The sequence below is a fragment of the Chanos chanos genome, chromosome 6, assembly GCF_902362185.1.
Source record: "Chanos chanos chromosome 6, fChaCha1.1, whole genome shotgun sequence".
NCBI lineage: Eukaryota > Metazoa > Chordata > Actinopteri > Gonorynchiformes > Chanidae > Chanos > Chanos chanos.
This window is the reverse complement of record NC_044500.1, coordinates 33,574,881-33,586,747: the sequence shown is the minus strand read 5'-3', so window position 1 is coordinate 33,586,747 and position 11,867 is coordinate 33,574,881. Positions and strand designations below refer to the sequence as shown.

At 43.1% G+C, this 11,867-nt stretch overlaps 1 protein-coding gene across 1 annotated transcript in view; it reads right to left on the bottom strand.

Annotated features, from left to right (window-relative positions):
* Window positions 1-11,867, bottom strand: part of camta1b (calmodulin binding transcription activator 1b) — a 211,043-nt gene that overhangs the window by 21,384 nt on the left and 177,792 nt on the right. Inside the window, exons 7-8 of the mRNA XM_030777032.1 lie at window positions 2,370-2,523; window positions 31-171 (exon numbers count right to left, since the gene is read on the bottom strand). Of these exons, the coding sequence (XP_030632892.1) occupies window positions 31-171; window positions 2,370-2,523 (295 nt within the window). The remainder of the gene's footprint in view (window positions 1-30; window positions 172-2,369; window positions 2,524-11,867) is intronic.

Below are 11,867 nucleotides of genomic sequence, written 5' to 3'. Positions count from 1 at the left end.
TGCCGACTGCCCTCCCTCCCCATCCCTTACCCAGGGTGCCCGTGCAGAGGCAGTTGTGAGTCCGGGGAGGTGGCTTGGTCTGGTGGCTGTCCAATATCTGCTGCACCAGCTGCTCGGCAGAGAAGCCGGTGCTGCTGTTCCCATTGCTGCAAGTCCACTTGATGCCATGAACTGCCGGGAGAAAGGAGGAGACAGAGCCGTCAGCCAGCCACACAGACCAGCAGCCACGCCAGCCACCACCTCACCCTACTGGCGCTGCAGGGGAGAAGCCACCTGAGCCCTTAACCGTGCACCCCCCACTCTCCTGAAGACTCTCTTATAGTACCCCCAACTCCACTCTCTCATCATCTACACTGAGACACTAGACACTGAAGATAAAAATAAAATCTGCTCATTGGCTTCCTAATGATCTGTAATAATTAATGTCGGAGCTGGAGATGAGAACTGACTGTCCTTCAAGACATGAGTACACTGACACTTTGCAGGGTGTATTGAAAACAACTGAAAGTAAGAAAGTTCGGTAACAGCCAGTGAGTTAATGGTTTATCTAAAAGTAGAGTGTTATCATGTTTCTTTCTCTTCATTACTGCACACCAAAATAAACAAGCGACCAAATAAAGACTTGATGAAGTACACCCTTGTTGCCATCAAGTGATTTTAAGGTTTTGGAGAGACACCCGCTGTACATTTTAGGTACTACATCTGACTACAAGAACTCTCGGTAGGAGATTTCAGTGCCCCGTGGGTCTACATCTGCTGTGATAGGCTAGTCATTAGAGCAGAACCCACAAAATTTTGTTTGTTTCTCTATTTTGAATTTCAAATTAGGAGCATCAGCACCATGGGCACCAGTTTAATTTAGTGAGTTTAATTTTTAATCTGTAATTTAACATTAGCTAATTGGTGTGACTCTGAGGATATCTACATGATTCATCGCAAATCGCTGTTTTGAGATTATTCACAGAAAAGAGAAGGAGAGGTGGTACTGAAAGATAAAAACTGAATGGAGGAATATTAAGAAATAAGTCAACAGTCAGGGACACATAGGTGGGCACTCTTTGCAAATAACTAACCCCTCCCTGCTTCCTGCCTTAAAAAAAACAACAACAAAAAAACAAAAAAAAAACCCCACACACAGAGACTGATGCTACTAACAGATGGCACACAACCATCTTGCACTGCTCCAGCATCGAGTAAATTCTCACGCACGCATTCTCACATACATGCTCTCTCTCTCTCGCTCTCTTTCTCTCATACATACATACACGCACACACACACACACACACACACACACACACACACACCCTGATCTGGACAAAACTTACATGCAATAGTGCATATATGGGCCAGCCAATGAAACATTCTCTATCTGAATAGCTGATGTGTAACTGACTCATGACTAATGCATGTTTAGTATGATGGGTAAGAGTGCAGTCAGCAAAGTTTTTTTTTTCCCCCTCCTCTGATACCGCGAATCACGTGAGCTGCAATTACACTACTGTACCACTAGATGGTGGTGTTGGACTACCAAAAAGCAGCATGCACTAGAAGGTCATTCAAAGAGATTGTAATGCTGGTGGTGTTTGCATGCCCTTTCTTTGTTGCCATACCACATTATGAAGTTAATGACTCATTTCAGTACTCTGAGATGTTGAAGTCACTGAAATTCCATAGAACAGCTCCTTTCAGACTTACACTAGCCTTGTGAATTCAATGTGACATCTTTTCCTCTACTGACCCCTTTAGCGATAAACATATAACTGTCTCAAACAGTCAGGCTGCTCTTGCAATTGAAACATGTTCCTCACTTGCTGAATGTAATATGCTGCAAATAAATGACAAAAACTGATAGAGGCAGCCTGAGAAATAGGTGTTGTCTACTGAGCTGAACTTCAACACAGACTAAACATCTAGATTATTTCTTAAGCCCTGTCAGATGAACTGGTCTGATTTAAAATAAGAATCTGTCCATGAAATAGCCTTAGGTCAAATACAAATTGGATGTATCAGAATGACTGTCCATGACTTGCAATGTTTGTCTGATACGAGGATTGGAAGTCACATAAGGGTAGTGGGACAAGTAATAATTAATATATGTTACTAACATTAATATCTAATAACAAATGTTATTAACAAATGTTATTGATATCTAATAACAAATATATGCTAAATTACATTTTTTCACCTATTTATCACCTATTCCTCTGTCAGACAGTGAGGTCATCTGTAATTCACCTCAACTTATTTTGTGAAGTAAAATGTACTTTAGGTAAATTTTATGTAAACCGTCAGTACTTTGACAAAGTAAATTAGAGCCTAACTAGTGTGTTTCCAGGCCCTGAGGGGAGAGGCTGGGTCAAACACTCACACATGGGCTTGAGTTGGCTGATGAGTTCCTCCTTGGTCCATTTGGCCCATTCCTTCTTATCAGTGTTAATAGAACACAGGATGGGTCCACATGGCTTCCCACAGTCTTCTATGGCTGGCACATTCAGGTAGTGGACCAGTACGATGTCTGGGTTCTGGAGAGTGAAGAAGACAAAAAAAAAAAAAAAAAGTGCATGAAAAACAATGAGGGGAATTTATTCTCGTTTCCCAAGACCGTGGCTGGGAGGAAACCCGCTTTGAATGAAACATCACCGCGAGACTCTTATTTGCAAACACACTGGGGTTGGATGAGAACGTGTCAAAAGCGTCTACCGCGTATGGAACATACAGAAAAAGGAAGTGAAATTAACCCACGCGTTAACAATCGCTGGTACACATGCAAACATTTCCACGTTCATCAGTGAAGCTTAAGAGCCAGAAATAAGATGGTTAAAGCAAAAGCTTTTGAGTTTAGGCCCGCAAGTTGTTTTCTGATTGGTGGCAGGGAGTGGGAGTTGTTAATTGGCAAGCATGCACTGCAACGCAACAGTCTCGTACACCGTGCCCGCTCTCAGAGGAACTGATGCCCTCAATTAACTTCAAAGTATTTACCAACTCCAAACACTGCTATTCATACAGCGCGAGAATTACAGCAATAAATTACCTTAATTGACAGCATATGAGTAATAGGCTCTGCTTAACGTGCATTGAGCTAGTATGAACAACATTGACTCTGCTCTGAGGATATGAGTAGCTTTGGGGGCCAGAGGAAACAGGCTATACCCACATCCTTGTGAATTATCACCTTACCTCTCTAACACAAACATGGCTAAATGACTTCCTTTTATTTGCGCACCTACTGAACCACACAAATACACTTCGGGACTGGGAGGGCATGCATATGCACCCATACAAACTCAGTCATGTGAATAATCAAAGCAATAGGGCCGATACAGTATTTGCTACAGAGTGCGCTATTTCATCCACTGGGCTTTTGTCAAAATGGACTGCATTACTTAAAAAAAAAAAAAAAAAAAAAGTTCTGAAATATATGCGTGAAAGACAATGGTGGCAATGTATTCATCTTCTCTGCTCCTACATTGTGATGGCTGTGGTGCAGGGGGTTGGCCTTGATAGAGAGGGATGGGGTGGAGACACCAGTTTGAGTCATATTTGAAGCTTTGTCAATGGTAAGTGGTCGATAAGTCCCCCCCCCCACCCCCACCCCACCCCCCGGCTGTTGGTGCTTGCTGCCTCCTCAGCCTACGCCATCAATCTGTCCTGCTCTTCATCTCAGAGAGCGACCAGCAACGACCAGCCAGACACAGCCGGGAAACACACGGTCACAAACACACACTAACAAGTCCACAGCAACATTACCTTTTTTCATTCCTGTTTTCCTCTCTGCCCTTTCAGTTTACCTTATAACTAGCCTGTGACTCAGCGACTCAAACACGTCAGCGGTTCCATTTCACACGCAGTCTCCGGGGGGTTTCTATTATCATGCCATGTCCTAGAACTAATTCAACTTGGCAGAGTTTTTCATATCAAACATTTTTCAAATTTCCCAATTGACTCCTTTCTCTTAGCCTCGCCTCAACATTTAGATTTCTTTTTGATTCCCATTTCGCAGCTTCTGGAATTTGTAGGCTCTGAAGGGGCTGCACAGATAGAATCAACGTCTTCTCACTTACCGTCTGTCCAACGGTGGTATTAGCATTTTAATTTTGCAGCGTTAGGTGCCTGGTTGAGGGGAAAAAAAAAAAAAAAAAAAGCCAGCCCACGCTGAGATGAATATTTCAAGGTGTTTGCACAATACCTATGGTGGATTTTAAAAACCCAGCTGATTTCATCTTCATCTCAAACAAGAGAGAAATTGGATTGCGTTTTTCTTCATACGCAAAGCACTACCTTTTCACTTTTTTTTTCTCCCTGAGGTTATACTTGCTTAAGTCTTTCCTTACAATCTGAGTGAGAACATTCTGACAAAACTGGTGTAGTTTTGGCTTGGAGAATATCAAATGGATTTTTTTTTTGCATTCTCCTTGTTTAGAGGTCATGGCAGAGGTTACTGTGTGTATCATTCTGAATGGATGAAAAAAAAAGGAGGTGTATTATTTAGTGTGAATGTGGCTATGCCTTTCCCGTATGTTACAATGTACTTAGTTTCATTGCTTTGGTGCATACTTTGTCTTTGAAAAAGCCTGTGGAACAACAACAGAAACACGACCTTGAGTCCATCTGCTGATTGCTTATGGAGAGCACAAGAAAAATACAGCACTGTAGAATCTCCCACCCACTTTCTCTCTCTCTCTCTCTCTCTCTCTCTCTCTCTCTCTCTCTCTCTCTCTCTCTTTCTCTCTCTCTCAATCTGTCTCTTTTTTCCCACGGTGTGCGTGCGTGTGTGTGTGTGTGTGTGTGTGTGTGTGTGTGTGTGTGTGTGTGTGTGGTGCGCGCGCGCGTGTGTGTCTGTGTGTGTGTGTGTGTGTGTGGTGTGTGTGTGTGAGCGAGCTGGTGTTGCTCACAGCAGCCTTTCGCACAATGTTGTAGCTTGGCAACAGGTCTCTGTGGGCGCCCACACACACGCCAGCCCAGAGCTCCCACGCGTGGCCGGCAGAGTCCATCATAAACAAGGCCATAAATTGAATTCCATCTCATCTAGAAAGGCCAGGTAACGAATTAACTATAGAGGTTTGATCAACCTCGCAACTCTGTGTTTGTGTGTGTGTGTGTGTGTGTGTGTGTGTGTGTGTGTGTGTGTGTGTGTATGTGTGTCTACGTGAGTGCCTGTGTGTGCACATGCATGCAGGGTGTCAGTTATTATAAAAAGTGCCTCTTTGTGGAGAGTATTAGCCTCAGTAGACTAGCCAGTTATCTGTCACTTTGCCTCACATAACAGAAAAACCCCAAATGATTTAAGAGCCTGAGTCAGGCCCAGATGAGCTGTAACTGGACCCTCACCTACCCATCATCCTGATTGAAATAAAGGTAGGAACATACCACTGCATAGCTTTAACATACAATTTGTTCCTGTACATTTTCCGCGCTTCTCTCAATTAATAAATCGTGCAAATTCACTGACCACATCAACAGGAAAATTCTGAGTCATCCCACATTAGAAAAAAAAAAGGACAGCTTCAGCTTGCTGCTGCTGTGGTTTATAATCAGTGTATGACATGAGCAGTTCAGTCTAATTTTAGTTTCTGTAAAGTAGTCTGGCTGGATGTGTATCACTCAGATGGCTCACGTAGGGTTCAGTAGCTAAGGGCCTGATGATTCAGAGTGTTCTCTTGCTCCATATGTTTACAGCTGAGATCTGAGCCAAGCTGTCACCCACTCAAAAGGAGCTAAACAGGGTCTGAAACCAGGACTCCTCAACAACACTGAGTATTTGGTCTATTTGTTAGTATCTGTGTTTACATAGTGCTTGTGTTTGATCATTTGTTGGTGGTCTTAATGTTTTGTTGCGTTGATGAATTCTGTGTTGCGTATATATGTCTGGATCTCTCTGTAGGTAACTACAGATCATATGTTTGACTAGATGTCTGTACAGAGTGTGTTTGTTGAAGCATATGTGTATTAATCTCTGAGCGCTCTTTGAGATATATGTGTGTGTGCGTGTGTGTGCCTGCGTGTGTGTGTGTGTGTGTGTGTTGTAAAGTGTTAGACTCTAGGCTGTGTTTAATAGCTGCCCTGGCTGCAGTGTGTGATGATGGATGGCACAGTGTGTCTGTCATTAAGCAGCTCCCGACCACTGGCACCCCACACTCACTCAGGAACACACGTACACACATGCACACACGCACACACAAGCGCGTGCGCACAAACACACACAAACACACACACACACACACACGCAAACACACACACACACGCACGCACACACACACACACACACACACTCATTTCAAGGGCAATTTCCCCACACATGCTGAGGATTTTATGTGTGGGCACAGAGATGTGTGTATAGTTCAGTGTGGTAAAATCAACGATGCAGACTAATCTTAGCCTGCCGACTGATATCATTCAATACCACTATATAAGCTTATTTTATCAAGACATTTCTCTGGCTTTACATAAATACACAACAGTTATTTGCCATCAACTTCAATAAAACCGTTTGACAAATGGGATTTTATATGAACAACAGAAGTTAAAATTTCTCATCCTAGTATTTGTGGAAAAAGAACTGCATACGAGTATGTAAGAATTACATTACATACACGTTAAGCATAAAATATTAAAAACACATGAAACACATGTACATATTGTCTTTTAATGATCATCATTCATATTGTTTGTAAAATATCTAACGGAAATTGCCTGAGAATAATAAACTCTGTTGCTGCAGTCCCGTATTATGATATATTTTCTGCTCTCTGAATACTTGCTGGGTTGTTCTAACAGAAACTGTCCTGAGGGGGCAGTGTGGATTGTCAAGAACTGAGACCAATTTCAGGCTAAGAAAGAAAATGATGTGCTAGTTAGTTTTGCATAGAAATTAAGCAATATGCTAGCTTAAGATACTGCCTCCACATCAGCTCAAATATAAAACCAAAACCTTGCAAAGAAAAGAAGGAAAGACAAGTAAACATGTAGAAGTCTTATATCTTCAGGCCAATTCATCAGGTTGCAAGAACCATGGACATATGCATATATGTTCAACAAGACATCCTGTCTATCTGTCTTTCTCTCTCTCTCTCCCTCTCTCTTTCTGTCTCTCTCTCTCTCTCTCTCTGTCTCTGTTTCTGCAACGCAAACGCTCACACAACAACATACACATATGCACACGCACACGCGCGCACACGCGCATACATACGTACACACACAAACACACACACACACACACACACCACTGATTGTGCGGCTCCAGACAGGCATCTGCCATGGGGAAAAGAGATCTTTCTTAAACAAATTGTGGGATGCAGCTGAGTGGGAGTGAGTGGCTCTAGCCTTCTGTGGTGTAATAGGAAATTAATTGAGGACATCAATATGGCATTAATCATTAAAGCTCTGATGCTGAGATGGCACTTTGCTGAGCACGCCTCACAGACACATTCACATTAAAAGTTTTCCTGCCACCCACTTGAGAAAAAGGGAGAGAGTGCATGTGTAAGTGTATAAGCAAGTGTGTGTGTGCGCGTGTATGTGTGTGTGTGTGTGTGTGTGTGTGTGTGTGTGCCTGCCTATGAGAACGTATGAGAAACAGAGAGAATGCAAGCGAGAGAAAGAGGAGCAGGGAGAGAGAGAGAGAGAGAGAGAGAGAGAGTCAGAGATGTACTGAGAAGGAGACACTGTGGGTTCGAGAAAAAGGGAGACCAGTCCTGAATGATTAAGTCTACGCGTTGATCACAGGGAACTGTGGTTTATGGGGAAGCAGATTGGGGCCAAGGGGCCTCTGTCTCTAGTGGGTTCATCTCTGTTACTGGCAGGTCCCTGAGGGCCACATCAAAGAACCCAGCTCAGGCCTTTGAAGATGTCTTCTTTTGATGACATCATCTCTCCTACTGTCCCAATTCTGGACATTCAACATTGAAGCTGACGTACATTTAGCTGCAACAGCACACACAGACACGCAAGCAAATATCTAAAGACAACACTCCTAGAAAAACCACGGCTGTTGTTTTCTTTGCATATGATAACTCGAATGCTGGCTAGCAGAGATAGAGAGACACTCTGAAAACCTACTTCTGGATGAAGGACTGATCTGCAAGAGGAGTAATGAAGAGATGGGGAAGCAAACATCAATCACTGTGTTGGGGCGTATGTGAGAGAGGAATCTAGCAATGCAATGAAACCCACCCTCCATTTGTTACTGTCTGCAGCCCACAGGCTAATTTGTTTACATCAGTACTACATGTGGGGGTTTGGTGTGAGAATTAGTTCCTGACTGTAAAGAGAGGAGAGACGGAGTGGGAGAGAGAGAGAGAGAGAGAGAGAGCGAGAGAGAGACAGAGAGAGAGAGAGAGAGAGAGAGAGAGAGAGAGGGACATTGAAGTCAGAGATGGACTATTACTGGCCAGCTGGAGTCTAGTCTTGACTGAGGCTCAGAGACAGGAAGAGGATCTACTTCTAAAGGAATGCATCAACTTTTTCAAAACATTGTATAGATTCACATTCCAGATAAACTGTATTTTAGTTATTTCAATGGCTGTTCTTAACCTACAACTCGGAAACAACTCTGGATCATTTTATTGACTTTGATTCTAATTCTGCTTCACGTCACTTAATCTTTTCTTAGTGACAATCGATCTACCACGAGCGGTTTTGTGACAGTGGTCCTGCACTGAACCCATTTAAATGCTTTGTAGGCAATGTGGATGATTCTCATAAATCTCTGATCAACACACCTGAACACAACATGAAAAGGGGACTACTATAGAATAGCAGGACAGAGAGTGACAGAGAGAGTCACACAGCGAGAGAGAGAGAGAGAGAGAGAGAGAGAGAGAGAGAGTCATACAGTGAGCGAGAGAGAGAGAGAGAGAGTACAGAGAGAGAGGGAGAAGTTATGGGAGACACAATGGTTCCAAACATTATCATTATGACCTCTGACTGATCTGTTTTTAGACAAAATCACCAGAGTGACAAAAAGGAGTTCTTTCACTGAATGTAAGGAACATAAGGGACTAAATATCTATGTCCTTCACTGTTCTCCCTCAACACCACCTCATAGTCACCCCTCTAACCCTCTTGGCCGTACACAAACAGTGAGACTGAAGGAAGAGGAAGAAAGGAAAGAAGGAAAAGGGTTGTCCCTTTGCTTCTCGCATGAGGATGGGAACACTTGGGAAACAAAATGCTTACCGGCCTAAAAGAGAAGCCTGTGTGGTTGACAGCCTTTTAATTGCTTCATTAACGTAATTAATTTGCTCTCTTTTCAATTAGCGGCAGGGCAATTGTGATGTTTTTCATCTGTTTTGTTCTCTCTCTTTCTCTCTCGCTCTCTCTCTCACTCTCTCTCCCTTTGCAGCATAGTGGAGTCTGTGACTCTACTGTTGCCCCTAGAGAGACAGGCATGTTCCACCCCACAGCCCAGAGAACTGGAACAAACCAGACCAAGGGACAGGCTGGAACAAACATTAGAAAGGATGTGTGGAGGCTTGCTGATTATACTACTCTGAAGACAAAAAAAAAAGAAAGAAAAAAAAAAAGAAAAAGAGATCGGGGCATGCGTGTACTACACTTTCTTTAAGCAGACACTGTTGAAGAGGAAATGGTGAGTGGAGTGAATCTAATGTACTAACAGCTCAGCACAAGTGGGAGACAGGGTAGACCCCTGGTAATCAGGTTCATGTCTCTTTGCTTTGCTCTCTTTCTTCTTAACCTTTCAGGGAGGATGCATTATTTAACAGACTATACCACTCTTGTTTTTCTTCTTTATCATCTTTCCATTTTGTACTTGACGACTATGACTGCTGGAATACTTGTAGAGCTAGCCGCATTTCACAGGAGTAAGCTTCTCTACGGTCTAACTCTGGCTGCTTCACAGCAGCTTTGACTGTGAGGTCAATAAGAAAGTTACTACTAATGGCATGTCGGCACCGAAGGCAGTCACACCCATCTCTGGGTACATCCTAAGAGGGGTTCATGGGTTAAGGCAGAGCCATTTCAGCTGGGCCCTGTATGATGGAGTTTTCCCTGCACACCTTGTAGACAGATGTAGCGTAGTCATAATTCACCTCTCAGCTCCTGTCCTTGAGAGAGGACACAGTGCTCCTCAGAAACTACACGAACAAGGCTGAAGTCTGGTAAAGTCATCACAGGCTCTCTTTCAACTATGCAAAGGCAGAGGTTTACAGAAGTGTCGTATCTTGACGTCAATTAAATCGGCAAATAAAGGGGGAGATCTAAAGGAGAGAGAGGATATTGTACAATGAAACACAACATCGCTAAAATATGTCCATAATCCTCAAACCAAGCCAGCTCTAATACTGAAACCCAGACATTGCAAAAAGAAAAAAAAAAAAAATTGTGTGTCGCAAATTGTGAAGTCATGGTTGCTGCATTGCTTCAACAGGACCAGGGGGGACAAAAAGCAATATAAGACTGTGAAACTGTATTACTCATATGAACATTGTGAAGTTTCTAAGCTTTTCTCAAGGAAACTGAGGAAGGGAGGTTGAGGAAAGTGGAGCTGCTTGGCAGCGTGAGGGGGCCAGCGTGACCTCCACACATAGGCCCAGAATCCCAGTGGGACTAGACCCTAGCCATGCTTTACTTGGCATGAAATGGAAGTGAATGAGTGGGTCAACTGTGATGACGTTCTGCGGTCAGGTTTTCAACAGCTTGTCAAAAGAAATGAAATCACCAGCCGTTGAATAAACAGAATAAGTGAGGGAGTGAATGTAAGAGAGAGAGAGGGAGAGAGAGAGGGAGAGAGAGAGAGAGAGAGAGAGAGAGAAAACCCGCCTTGCTTGCTCTTCCTCGTATATATTGTTTGCATACTTAAACAGCAGAACTGGTCTGTGGAATGCGGTAAATAAATTTTCTCTCATAAAAGATTCAGCAGACACACCCAGCCATGGCAAATATCAATCATGTTGCCTGTCACTGGTCTTCAAAAGGCACAGAGCAGCCACACAGTGACTAATGCATGTCTCTCACATGTGCAATGGTTCAAGTTAAACATCTCAATGAATAAATAAAACACCCTCCTACACACTGGACCACAGTGTTTCAGTGGGGGCTTTCAATGGAAGACCTGGGGCTGAAGGGAAGTCTTACCCCTCTGATGAAAAAGAAATCAGTCAGAGAAGTCTCTGGCTTTACGTTTGAACCAGAGTTTACTTATTTATTTTTTACGACTGTTGTTAAAATCTAATTTAAAAAAAAAAAAAGTGCTGTGTTTGAAAATGCAGAGCCTGACCCTGATGAGGGCAGTGATTGGCAGGTTCCAGCGGTGCTGTCGAGTACTCAAAGGCATTGGAGAGTTTCAGAACCATGGACAGCACCCTGTGATGTGTAACGATCATCGAATGGTAACCTTGTGAGTCAGCCTGCTTTGGTAGAGCATAAATCAATGGCCATTTCTGGATCTCCAGTTGTGCAGCACAAACACATTATAATGTAGCATGCTAGAAGCCCTCAAATATAGTGTTTACTTCCAACACATCAAGTATGATAACAACTAAAACACCAATAGCGCTGCAGTTGTTCCCAAGGACATTTTAATTGTGAAATATGGGTACAGTGGGATGACTATAATTATTGTGGTTGGTTGGTAAAGTATTGATCAAATCTCCAGCTGATAAAGGCTGTGGTAATCACGTTTGACAGCTACGTGTCAAACTGGCCATATTCTAGTAGATTCTACCATGCTGATTCCTGTCTTTTGAAGATTATTACTCCCAGAAGCTAGATCGTTATTGATCACCGATGTGAGCTTACAGAATTTATAGAGTAAAAGTTTTTTTTTTTTTGGGGGGGGGGAGGGTCGTGACAGAGGAGAAAGTTTCGCCTCAGAGTTACCTCAGCGCCAGACTTCTTCTCCTTGAAA